Source organism: Anopheles gambiae, chromosome 2 (genome assembly GCF_943734735.2).
Source record: "Anopheles gambiae chromosome 2, idAnoGambNW_F1_1, whole genome shotgun sequence".
Classification (NCBI taxonomy): domain Eukaryota; kingdom Metazoa; phylum Arthropoda; class Insecta; order Diptera; family Culicidae; genus Anopheles; species Anopheles gambiae.
In genome coordinates this window covers 21,217,754-21,231,696 of record NC_064601.1, presented here as the reverse complement: position 1 = coordinate 21,231,696, position 13,943 = coordinate 21,217,754, and the positions used below count along the sequence as shown (strand labels likewise).

The 13,943-nt window shown below is 42.6% G+C and overlaps 1 protein-coding gene across 3 annotated transcripts; it reads right to left on the bottom strand.

Annotated features, from left to right (window-relative positions):
• Positions 1-1,891: 1,891 nt before the first annotated feature.
• Positions 1,892-12,787, bottom strand: LOC1273518 (vertebrate ancient opsin). Of its 3 annotated transcripts, none has more exons than XM_061646477.1 (6): positions 12,501-12,787; positions 10,754-11,714; positions 9,894-10,053; positions 5,959-6,154; positions 3,583-3,715; positions 1,892-3,460 (listed from the first exon to the last, which is right to left on the bottom strand). In XM_061646477.1, exons 2-6 carry the CDS (start codon positions 10,913-10,915, stop codon positions 2,807-2,809), a joined length of 1,305 nt encoding a protein of 434 aa, XP_061502461.1. In that variant the 5' UTR covers positions 10,916-11,714; positions 12,501-12,787; the 3' UTR covers positions 1,892-2,806. The 3 variants fall into 3 exon arrangements, with proteins under 3 accessions (XP_061502461.1, XP_061502462.1, XP_312502.3); XM_061646478.1 differs by having other exon boundaries at positions 10,754-11,654; XM_312502.3 differs by having other exon boundaries at positions 10,754-11,577.
• Positions 12,788-13,943: the final 1,156 nt, after the last annotated feature.

Sequence of the window (13,943 nt, the reverse complement as noted above, 5' to 3'; positions counted from 1 at the left end):
GCAGCGTGTGGTCTGGTGGATCGTTCGAGAGCTTAATCAGGTGGACGCGATTGCAACACTATCTCTTGCACAAGCCGGGTAAGGAACGATGCGGAGAAAAACCAGACAACGCGCGAAACGTTCGGGTAGGTTTGGCAGCAAATGTGGTTGAGTTTCGGGGTCTCACATCACAACTGGAAATTATTGACACTGGGACCGTCCTGGTGTAGTGGTGAGTGACTGGAATGGAGGGTCTGGAATTTTGGTAGGATCTTAATACTCATTTTGATGCTCCTTTCTACATGTTCCGGTCGCTAACTAAAGGGTGTATTCAATGGATGTAATGGAGTTCATCGCTTCGTGGAATTCTAGTGATTACGAAACACACCAACAAAACTTTAATGGATGATTTTAACCACTCAGTTGAGCCAGCACAACATATATGAATCTTCTGTACCTACCAACAAATTCCTCGGACATTAAAATCTTATAAATCCTGCCCAGCTCTTCCACTAGATGGTTCAAAATTCACTTTAGAGAAGATCAATATCCTCTGCCAATGGTGAACAATGATTGCCTTTCCAGTAAACATAACAGCGGCAAAATTAAGCACATTCTAGGAATGACGCTAGACTGTTTATGTCAGATAATATTCATTTACTCTCGGCATGCATCAGCATCAGTTACCTCGAACGCTAAAATGAGATGAGATGTAAGTTGAAACCAATCAAATACGGTTGAGATATTTTCAATTGAAACTTGTACTAAATGCAGCAAACATACTGCATAGATAGTTAAGGAAAAACTGGAAACATCGAGCTTTTCAGTTCTTTTTCCTATAATATGTATTTCATAGTATGTTTTATGATTATTCTTGTAATTGGATACTAATGATTGTTACATTTGTGTACAAAATAATCAACAATCCGGTGTTTAAAAATAAAAACATTTAATAATTTAATCATTTATTTTCAAAATATGTTAATAGTTATTATTCATATTATTACCTTCATTACAATAATTTAATATTTGTATTGCTATGAATGTTGTTGTAATAAACCTAATCACTATTTGCAGGAATTCATTATGTTTCCCGTAAAATCATATCTAATTGTTATTTTTGTTCTTACAGTTAAGTATGCCGCTAATGTCAAATACAACACTAGAAAGGAACATAAATAATCGATATGTTTCACAATTCGCGTCAAGTACTGTAAACCGTCCACCACAGACAGCGCCTAACGTTATGCAATCGTTTGAGCACGAATTTGGCTTCTTTCCGAAACTATCGTTTCGTAAACCGATGACATTAGTGGAAAGTGGAGCAACGCCTCTGACATCTTTTTTGTTTTTTTTTTGTTTTATTTCTTTTATATAAAACATCTTGTACCATTCCTCGCAATCATCCAAATGTCACTAAATGTTAAAATTATCGTTCCTAGCTAGCACGTGGCAGTAATGCACGTGGCCATGTTCCTCGCTGCTGGAACGGTAGCTATTTGCAGGGAAAAAAAAACTTACTAACGGTCATCTATTTACCTTTCCGCCAACGGTCAGAGTTCTCGAGAACCAACTCCTCCAAGATTCCATGATTGTGATGGTGGGATGAGTTTGCATGAGTTTGTTTGTTCATTGTGTCGAACGATCGATGCCACTCACCCCAATGCAACGAATCGCCGTGCCGTGGGCAGTTTTGGCAATCCTGTTCCAAAGCCTGCCCAAATCGCAAAGTTTCATTGTTTCCAAAATTGTTCCGTGGTATACTTTACGTTTGAATAGGCAACTAACCGTTCCAGAATGCGAACGCGATTGTTTTAGAAGCTTACAATGTTAACGGCTTACTTTTCTCAACTTGTTTTACCCTTTGTACGGACGATTTTGCTGAACCAATGAGAAAAGTGCACCGCATTCGTTTCGGTTGATGATTTATCGACTAATTTTTATTTGTCCAATTCGAAAAATATAACATTCTGGCGATTGAATAAATTGCAACGCTGGTTTCATTTTGATCAAACTTACACTTACACCTAGAACACTACCTATGGGGGGGGTAATTGTTATTTACTTACAGGGTTTGGCTGCGTCTGGGACGCACGGTAAATAGTCCACTCTTGTGTCTTAAAACGGCTACAATACTGCTTACATTATGCACTGCTATCCCGGCTGACTAGCATTCACAATCCATGCAATTCGCAATAATCACATTTACGAAATGTGCTAACAGTTGCTTCCTCATTCCAAACCATTTAAACCAGCGGAGTGGTTCCTATTAATTGTTTCCCATTAATCTGTGTTGGCTAAAATGTGAACGATTTGTTAAAATTTAACATTACATTACAACACGTTACAGTTAGCTACTTCTAGTAAGTTAACTCTCTATGTGGATATTAATTTCTCCGTTCCGTACTCTTCGGTTTGGTGGGCTTGGTATTTTGTTTCTTATCCGCTTACCTCAAGTGTCTCGTTTCTAAAAGCTCATCGTTGTTTCCATTGCATTGCACTACAAATGGGTGTGCATATGTGTACGGTTGTGTCAATTGGGGTGTAAGAAGTAAACATAGGAACGTAAAGCTATCGCTCAGCAAAAGTGGGCTCATTCTTTTACCGAGCGATAGGAAACTGAAGCAAACGAAAAAAACCAAAAACATGAAACATAAATCTCTAATAGGACACGTGTTTTGTAATCTATTTTGACACATTTTATGGCATAAACTATATAACGAAATGGCACTACATACTCGCTAGCGTGCTTAATGATACAATCTTGCTCCCCGCATTTGTATTCCTCTCCCTCCTCGCGTCTATTCATTCTTTATCACGTGCGCTCTTATAGTAAATTGGACCGAAAATTCTTCGACTTGATTAGAATCGATTTTCCACTATTAATCACAGACAGTTCAAAATCCGGCCGTACGAAGCGTGTGCCGGCATAAGCACCACCACCACCACCACCACCACCACTCCGTTCCCGCCCAACGTCCTCGTTCGTTTCGTTCAGCACCGTTTGATCCAGGGGCGACCGGCTCGTGCCCTTGTCCCGGTGCGACGTGCTCGATACGTCCACCACCGCCAACGGTGCGGTCGGCTTCACCAGACTAATCTTGAAGCGGCTCTTCTTCCGACAAAAGTCAAAGCTGCACTCCACCATGTCCCGGCTGCTCTTGGTCAGCTCGCGCTGCATCGTGGTCGTGTTTTGGTCCGCCGCCGCCTGCTGGCCCTTGTTCCGCACGCGGCTAAATGCCGCCCGGAACTGCGTGTTCATGCCGACGTAGATGATCGGGTTGTAGCAGATGCTCGATTTGGCGACGAGCGCCGGCAGCACGGCCAACCCGGGGCCGATCAGCTCCGGCGGGCCGAACTGTTCGATCAGCGCGAAGATCGCGTACGGCGTCCAGGCGACCATGAACGCGACGATCATAACCGCCACCATCGAGGTGACGCGCTGTTCGGCCCGATTGATCCGCCCGACGCGTGCTGAATTCTGTCGCCCCCGCGGAAAATACAATGAAAATTAAACACACACATACAAAGGAGCGAAAAAGGGGAAAAGTGCATACTTGTAGTAGTAGTTGGCTTGCATTTGTTTGGCTGGAAAACACTCACCTCCCGCATATTGACGATGATGTTCGTGTAGCTGTACACGATCACTATTAGCGGAACGACCAGTCCAAACACGAACAGGAAAATGATGTACGTGGTGGCGTTTTTCGTTTGAGACTCCCAGTTTACCGAACAGCTGAGGGAGATGGAATGGAACAGATAAAAAAAAAGTAAAACTCGAAACCAACACACACAAAAGGCAATCAAAAAGGCTAACAATGACCAGCGATTTGTTTAGGTATTGGAATTGTTAAAACAATTGGATTTTGATGTGGTTGGTGTGTTTAAAGTTATTTAGTTTTCCCAAAACATCTGAAACTGTATCACATTTCTCGGAATGAACTCTGGAGTGCAGCCCCAACCAGAGAGAAGGTCAAAAACGTATCATACTCTGGTATCTCTTATTTCTAGCTTCAAATCGTCAATTACCAATACGAAAAGCGAATACGGCTCGACAATTTTGGTGTAACGAAATTTGAATTCTTGGAAAATCTCCTTGTTCGACATCAGGCCAAATATAGGCTCGTGCAGTGATGTTACCAATCCTGGCACAACTCCATCGTGCTATCGTATATTTCTTTTTTTTTGCAATACTAAGAGCGCATTACAGTCTGGTCCGAAATTATAAACCGCTACACGTATTTTATCTGTTGCTTGTTTTAAACACAATGTATCATCAATATATAACTCAGTTTTTAGTAGCATTAGTTTATGTTTTACAACTCCGGATTTTTATTTTTTTTAATTTACATTTTAAATGATTTGTTAGTGGTGCAATGAACGTATTGCATACCTTCAGGCGCTAAACATAGCCAAAAGAAAATGTTTACAGATAGCATATTTTTTATGAAGATACAATCAATAGTTTAACGAGTATTTGAGCTACGTGAGCTTCCAACCAAAAGAGTTATCTTGATGCATACAGGACTTACCTGCAAATGCTTAGTTGCACTTAATAGAAAAAATGCCCCTATATTTAATTTCCGTACTGTAACGCACCATACCGAATGGAGTTGGCAAACGAGCCAAGTGTACAAAAGGAATACAACACAAGCCAACTCGCATTCCACGTACGCAGCAATCAATCTCAATCCCTTTTCCAATCTCCATTTCCCAAGCGTGAATGCGGCTCAAAGTACCAAAGTACCGTACCGGGCTCTTCAACAATACTAGCATCCTACAATTACGTAGCTGCTGTTACAATTCTATTCTGCGGTTACGTTCGTACGGTGCATCTTCACTCAATCATCAGTTCGAAGTTGCTCAAAGGTTCCCGTTTTTAATATAGAATATGGGCATTGACGTTGAGGGAAAGCACGTTTCCATTTCAATGCAATTAAGATGCAAACGAAAACTGATTAAGTCGGTAAGGGAAACGCGAAGCCATTACCAACCATTATTGCAATAATGGATAAAGTCTGTTAAAGATTAGGGCAGACATTGCAGCATGAGTTTAAATATGTTATGACATATGAGCATGAGTCTTTGATTTTCCTGCATATAAGTGCACATGCTTCTTTTCGAGCAAAAAATATTAATACTTAATAGACAACACAAAAATATCTTCACATTCCAGCATTAAGCCGCAGGCACCATTTTCCTGCTAAATTCAAACCAATCAGCCTGGCAATTTATTTTGATTTCTATTCTCAAATGTTTCTCACACTGATGGAAATGTCTTTTGCCGGCAGAATAAATTATAAACATTACAAAACCATAAACGGTTGCTTTAGCGGACCGGCATCAACCTCCTTCCTTTACAGGGTTTCCCGCGATTTATTGGTCAGTTCCCATGATTTTTTGGTGCGTTCCCACGATTTTTTGTTCGTATCCCATAGATTTTTGGTTCGTTCCCATAATTTATTGGTATTTTCCGATTGGATGTCAATACATTTGGACCAAGAAATTCTGGGAAACGACCAAAAAATCGTGGAAACGCACCAAAAAAATATGGGAACCCACCAAAAATTGATGGGAACCAACCAATAAATCGTGGGAAACCCTGTAACATAATTACATTCCGCGTTCGTAGAATCATTCAGCGAATCGAAGGTACCGAAACCTCTAAGCTTGTAAACGAATTAAAACTGTCACGCCAAGATTTGCCCCACAACACACCATCGAAACGCTGCACATAAATGTCAGCCAGTTTGATTGTTAGCTCTGCCTAAGTCCCTGTTGGATTGACTGATCAGTTGCAGCAGACTAGTTGCATCCCTTTCGGTGCACGCCACCCGATTACGCGCGTACATTTTTTGAAGTCAGCTTACAGTCTCGTAAAGACTACTCGCATTCACCCTACAGTTGTTCACCTCTACAAACACGATGCGCTAGCCCGATGTGTTTCCGGTTACCTGCGAATAGCTCCATCGTACTCACCTGATGTTAGCTGCCTCCTGTACGTACGCACCCCAGCCGAACAGTGGCGGCGAGGTTAAGGCAAACGAGTAGCCCCAGATGAAGAAGATCGCCAGGAAGGCTCCCCGGCGCGTCAGATTCCGGGACGAGAAGGGACGGCTGATGAGGCAGTACCGCTCGTACGACAGCACGGTAAGCGTCGTGATGGAGGTTATTCCTGGAACGGAAACCAGATATGTGACAGAAAGAAAGACGCGAAGAAGGTAATTCGCTACCGGGGGCAAAAGAAAAAAAAATACAGCAAGGACTTGAGGACAAATTTAAAACAAAAAGCTCTAAGACAACAACAGTTAACGCTAACATGATAGCCGAGCGTTCCGAGTCAACTGCAATTACAATATTCTTTCGCACCACGGTGGCAAAACAATTGACTTTGAAGTTTTACACACAAGCGAGGGCGCGTTTTTTTTACAGAAACGTTAACAATTCAGATAAGCAAAACCCGGGAGTCAAGCCAAGTCAAGCAAAACCGGGAGAAACCCGGCTGTTCTGTGCATCACCGTAGGTCCTTCACAGCGGAACCAGCGGAAAGAATTAACACCGTCCCCGGATCCGGTCCGGAGCTTTTGTTTGCTGCGTGAAATATTAATGGTTGCCTGTTGTTTATAAATTAACTGTCCTTTGAACCATTCCCTCCGCTTCGTTTTCTCGGATTATTTTGCTCCAATTATACCGGTGATGGAAGTGTACGTTGAAGAAGCGAAGATTTACATACTGTTTCCGAGTTGGCAGCTTTGGCCGAGGGTGGCATTTATGAGCGAAAGAAATGTGATAAAATAAACATTTTCCTGAAAGAATGGCCATTGTCGGAGCCATTTTTTCATGGAACAATTAGAAGAGGAAACAATTTAATGAATTGCTTTTACTTTAGGTGTAATGTTTCCTGGAAAGCTTTGAAATCAGGTTCATGAAACTAACATCTAGTAAGGGAAGGATACTGGAGCAAACAAAAAATCATAAAAGACTTCGCTTCAATGTTTCAACAGAAATGGAAAATAATTTCATTTGGTTGTGACATCTTCCTTGCAATTTAATGTGTGATTTGGACACAGCATTTCAGAATCTGATATCATATCTCAATCTTTTTTCTTTATTCGTAGATCTTATTCTTTATCCTATACACACTATACACTGATTGTTTAATGATATACACTAAATTGTTTAATTCTTTAATTGTTTATTTCTCGTTCAATGGATAACAGTGATCCGTGTGAATTTTCTTAAGTCTAATATTACTTTAAAATAAGTAGAAAGATCAACTTAATAACTCGTTTTGAAGGCGGGTTTTAAAGGATTGCTCTGAGGTTCCAAAATTAAACAAATACCAGCTAAATTGTAGGTGAGGTAATATGACTCAGATTGTTATCGGCAAAATAATTGGGAATTTCAATGGGTATGGGCAGTTTGGGAAATAAGACTTTCGAAAGTATCCTTTCATTACTTCTTGTATTTTCGATCTGTTAAATGCAGATTTGTCAGAATATAGCAGACGGACAAACCAGCAGTAGTTTGTGGATTCTGCATATAAACTTGTTGTCGGTCCCTTGGTACAAACCGGATAACCTTATCACATGCCATGAACTCAAACATTAGCTAGGCTGGGTTAACTTATCATACGCAGAACTAATCATCCTGATATAATCAGTTAGACATAGTCAAGCCTAAAGATGGTTAGGGCAGGCTTAGCTCACCATTATAAAATATTACCCAGCAGAGAATCACCACAATCACTCACTTCTACTAACAGATGTATTGAGATTCACTTAGAGAATCTTAAACCTTTGATTTTTTAAATGTATCTATAATCATAAAACACGGAATAAACTCTTCTTTCATTATCATAGACCCCAAAAAACGGATCAATACATCAATAAGTTTTCAACAGTAATTATTCACCATATTTAGCCAAAGGACAAAGAACAAAGCAGCAATAGTATTGTCATTTAAACATCGATGAAGCAGAACAATACTTAAATGGTACAGAACAAAGCGTAAAGATAGCAAGAAAGTAACAGTTTGTTCTTCTTCACTCTCCTGACAAGCACTTCTAATGAGCTAATTCTGTGTAATTAAATATAGATACCGATGTGAGCGGCACATTCCCTGCCACAATAACGACGTCGTTACACTCTTGAAGCCTGCAGTTCTTAAAATATTCACCATGCCATGCCATTCCAGAGCTAGGCGATTAAAAGGAATCCTTTTGGATGGTGTATTGATAGATTTATGGCTTTAGTTTCCCGATCCTAACCGACATTACATCCCGGTGGCTCCAGAACGGGCAAGTGTGCGACCCAAACACACTATTGCACAATGTCTTTTCACCGAATGATAGGGTCACTGTCCATAATTTCACCATTACCAGAATTGGAATAATTTGCTCTATCGAACAAACGCACGACTGTTGTCGGATGTTTGCTGGTGGTTGTGTCTCTTTGCAAGCAAATTCACTGTTCATCCTTGCGTCAGCACATCCGCAACACAGGATGAAGATGAGAACGGAGAAAACTTTTTCCTGGCAAAACTTCTGTTCCATTCCCGGAGCCTGAAGCCGCAAATAAGTAGCCTATGGGCCCTGTTTTTGGGCTAGCTCGATATCAAATTCATACCGAACCGCACAGCCGGCGATGCGCACGCCACGGAGTGGATGGATGCTGATGATGGTTGCCGTAGAGCTTCAGCCTCGTTCGCATGGTTGCGCCTTATTAAAGAAGCGTTCCGAGCGCCGTTTTCACGCTCCGACTCGACCTCGACGCTTCGTTAAAGCTCGCCGATGTGTATCGGAATCTCGAGAGTTGTTGCAAAGGCTTTGCTGATTCAACTCAAACATGAACAGATGTACCGCGCGGTTTGGTAAAGTTTCCCGGGTGCTTAATTGTTGATTGTACATTCGTAATTAAAATCGACGAACCGCTACCAAACGGAAGGTATCGGAAACATTGAATGTATGAAATGGTATTATCCACATTCTACCCAGCACGTTCAAAAGTGTATCGATCGATAATTGAAACAGTGCTACTATCTCAAGCCTCTTTTGCTTCAAAGACTTCAAACGATGTTGAAATTACTAATAAAGAAATATCAAGCGACTGGTGAGCGCTGGTTTTGATCTTCCGGCAGCATCGTTCCGTGCCGGCTGCTTGATTTGATTATTGATTATTTATGTGCACCGGGCCAAACAAAAACAAAAGGAAAAGGTTAAAGTTCATCTTTAAGGCAAGACATCGTCACACACAAAGCTCGAGAGCAAAAGGTACAGAGTATTTCCGTTTGCATGAAAAACCCCCGTGGAAACCAATGAAGATGAAACGATTTTTGCCGAATCTTTGCAGGCTAGGTTGCAGAAAAAAAACAGCGATTGAAGCTCTTTTTTGTTGTAATGTATCCTTCAATTTTCTTATCAGATGGGAAGCAAAGTGTACCTCAGGGTTTGAAAGGTAGCTAACGTAATTGAGCAAAGGGGAAACCCACCAGGGAAAGGTTAAAATAAACAAACACACCAAATGGGATTTCACTTGGCGGAGACTATGCACAAACAGGAAAGATGAAAAGCGAATCAACCAACGGCCGATGATAAGGTAACGATGATAAACGGTGCTACTACAGAGCTTTCACTTTGGGTTTTAATGCAAAAAATAAGATGGCAGCAAAACAAAAACTTTTTTCTGAAACCGTCATGAATGTATAGCGATTGTTTAAAATAAAATTACTCTTTAAGGTAGCGCCAGGGGAAGGACAAAGCAAAGCAAAAGAAGAGAAAAAAAGGAAGCGAACAAACAGCCAAACAAAAACACCAACGCTACGACCATAAAATTAATTATGCCAAACGGGCAGCCGATGAAACCATAGGAAATGCCGGGAGAAAGTACCCACGGCACCCTCTGCCTTCTGCTTACCCAGTAAGGACATGAAAAACCCGTACGCCACGCACAGCGTCCGGCCGAAGATCCAGCGATGCGAGATGGCGGATGTGAGCGTGAGCGGGTTGCCGATGATCGACACGGAAAAGTCGGAACAGACCAAATTGAATAATATGATGTTCATCGGTGTCCATAGCTGAAAGAAGGGAAGGAGGTAAAGCAAACGCAACGGATACGTATAGAGAAGGGCTGGCCACGAATATGGAGCAACGAATCGAGGGAGGATACACAGTCAGCCAGTCAGTTAGTCAGTCAGTCAGTCAGTCAGTCAGTCAGTCAGTCAGTCAGTGAGACAGTGTCATATCAATTGCGTGTGCAATCTTATCGTGTCGATTTCCATGCCAAGGGGCGTTCGACTAGCTGGATGAACTGAAAAGGATAGTTTGCGCTATGGCGCAGATCGCATATCATTCCATCGTGTTGCCGTTTGCTGCTCGACAAAGGGTCGTCGCTTGTCACGAGTGTTGACAGAATTCATTTCAGCCAGGAAATGAGTTCACCTACCATGGTCCTCCATACCGTCCGCACTTTCCTCCGACAGTTCACCTTAAGGGAAAAGCGGTAGTTTCTTTTTGTCTGTATGTATGTGTGTGTGTGTGTGTGTGTGTGTGTGTGTGTGTGTGTGTGTGTGTGTGTGTGTGTGTGTGTGTGTGTGTGTGTGTGTGTGTGTGTGTGTGTGTGTGTGTGTGTGTGTGTGTGTGACGTATTTTAACAACATCAGCAGCAGTGTCGGATTTTGTGCATCGAAACTAATTTCAATAACCACACTAATTCGACCGTGTAGCGTCGTGATGGCGGAACGGACCAAACCTCCCCCTGCCGTTGCTTCCACTCACCTGCATATCCTTGCACATCAGCGCTATCACGAACAGGTTGAGGAAAAAGCCAAAAAATCCAATAAAGAACAGTGTGACGGCGGACGCATTGTAGGCCCATGGTGCCATCAGATCTTCGTAGTCGACCGCACTGGCTGCCACATCGTTAGGAGCGTCGTTCATCTTCGCTGCTGCAACATGTTTCGGACGGTTCGGTCGGGGTTGGGTGAGGGCAGGGTCGTTGCTGTGGCTGGGCTGATAAACGGTACTGCAAGGTAGCTGCTGCCCGGTGCATGCAGTGGCCCGAGTCAAAGTAGCTCGATGCTGTTGCGCTTGTTATCCTAGTGACGTCCAATTAACGGATTCCGGCGCACGGATGGGCAAGCAGTCGAAAATCAAGCTGCACTTTATTATTGCACCAGCATTCTCGTTGCGTTTCGAACAACAACAGTTCGGGGGTTAAATAGCTAGCTGGTGCACCACTACACCGCCACCTTACGCCACACTGTCTGTTCCTGTCTCGTGACACACTTTACACGCTACGCCATCACGTTCACGGTCTGTATTGTCGATAGTTCCACCAAACTCGTTCGTTACACTCACGGTACGGGCTACTGTGATGTGATGCCTCCATTCAACAGATGGAAGATGCACTGTACGTGGAAGCAGCTTTTGCTTCCTCTTTTATTGACGATGCAATGTGATGTGATGGATGTGATCGTACAGTGATGAATATTGTTGCACGTAAATGGTTAATCCATCGCAGGTTCACTCTCTTCCTTGAGACGTTGAGCCGTAAGCAAACACTGCTAAATTACGCACTCAACCAACTCAATCTGCTCATTCTAAGGATAACACAATTAACTATTTATACGCTTGAGGTGCTACCGGACCACTGTTAGGTTCAGCTTGCTTGCAACTACTGTTATTACGAATAGAGGTAGCGTAACAATGAAATATACGGATCTTACGTTCCATTTATCTGTAAATTTGATGGAATATTAAGTAACTTGATAGCATATAGACCGGAAGAGTCCATAACATAACAGGGAGCCGAAAGAGCTCGAAATAGATGCCAAAAATGCTATTAGTCCTTACAATAACAACAGCAACAACGGCTAATTATAAATTGAGGACTAAAGACTTTTGCACCTTTGTCCCGTTTGCTTACACAACAGCTGCTGCAATGGTTGTTAATTAATAACTGATCGCTTTGAAGATATGAATGTTCGTCCAAATAGAGTGCATTTGTACTACAAACTTGCAATGGAAAATCGATTAAAGATATACCTCCCAAACTCTTCGAGAAGAGCGAAAAAAACAATGACTAAAAACATTGCTTTAGGCTATAAAGAAAGACTTTCTGGAAAGTCACTATAGAATAACATCCAATTGCTTCACGCATGTTAAAGCACGAAAATAAACCTTGTTCTATAATTCATTCATACTAAACAATGTATGTATTCTGCGTAGCAGAGGTTTAAAAGAAATATTTTCTAGTAAAGAAGTATAATTCTAGCCTTCCCATCAGTTTACTCATCCACTCATCCCTAATCGTTCACTAGTGTAATCCAAAACCAAAAGAACAGGCCACTTTTATCACGAAAAATGTCGAACTAAACTTCTCTACACTTTGCAATTTTGGTCTGTGCACTTCCTTTTGCTCAAACTGCAAAACACTGCTTTCCGGCGATATGTGTTTGAGGTCCTTCATCCACTACACCAAACCGTATGACACTTCATCAACTTCGACGGAGCACGAACTCACACTCTATGGCTCTATTAGTACATCGTCTTTAAGCAAACGCTTTCGGCGACGAGTGGCGTTTCAAACACTCTGCGACACTATCGTGCATCGGAAAACACATCGCCACTTTCGCTTTCATCCCGAGTCCCGCTGTGGTGCCCGCTTGTTTGCCCGTAGAGTCTGTCCGTACGGTACAGGCTCCGGCCGACGACTGGATGTAACAGATGGCGGACTGCTGATAAAATACCTTTCCTAGACAACAGGCACGCTCCCTGACACTGCCCCGGAGTAACCGGATGCTGCACGCACGCAGTAGAACACACCCCGTAAAACGCCTTCGCGCCACTCACTGTTTACTAGCGATGTGGTTTCGCGCTGGATGAACATCGCCGAACAAGGTACGGCCGAAGAGGACGCTTTATCGCTCTTTCGCTCATTTCATCGAAAGCTCCTTTCGCTTTGTTGTTCTCTCTCACAGAGGCACATCGTCGTCAGGACGATGATTGCCAGCTCTTCTGTCTGCTTTTACTCAGGTTCATCAGGCGACGCGTACACGAAACGAGGGTCTCACCCGTCCCGCGCCCAGGATGCGGGGTAAAAACACAAACATGTCAACATCCTTTGTCTGCATCATCCCTCAGTACACGGTACTCAGTGGGTATTACCGGGTACCGGATCGAACCTACATTATAAGCGGTTGTTGACAAACCGAAGATGTTGGTTGTACAGCTTCCACCGGAGCAGCGATTACCATGACAACAGGGAATAGTGGCAAGCTTCCGATGAAGGATGTTTGAAGCAGCTAAAATATAACAAATTAACTAAAAAAAACCACAACGTAGTTAGTGGTGACAGCGAAGGATACACTCAGACACGTTTCAAAATGTGTAAAACAATCGAAAAAGCTTCCCCAGGTACTAGACAGTAAGCGTACAGATAACATTGCAGGAAAGTGCCCAGAAAGCACAACGCACTGCGCATCAAATTTGCAGATAAAAATTTTGAGCAATTCTCTGAACTCCAAATCGCACCATACACTCCAGAGCTTCATTCAACACTGCCATTAACTCTTTCCTTGAATTGAGTTGAGTGTTGGTAATCGCAAACCATATAATTTCAAAACGGCCCTTCCTTCGCTGTCCTTCTCCATTTGCACAACATCAACAACCAAATCAAATCAAATGATACGCGACAGCGGGTTACACCAATGTTTTGAACCGTGGCGGTGGCCTATATCCGGCAAATAAATGTATATTTTTATTGCCATAAATGTGACGGATGATGCGTGCGAACCCAGAAACCGTACCGGCATTGAAGGGATTCGTTCAATTGGGCTCTGCAGTGCGTGTGTGTCGTAAAGTTGGGCTCCGCACGTAGTGTCATTATTTGGCTATAAACTGCACCTTGCAAACAGTCGCGATAACACCTTGCACGTGTGGCTGGAGAATTGGTCTGATACATAAT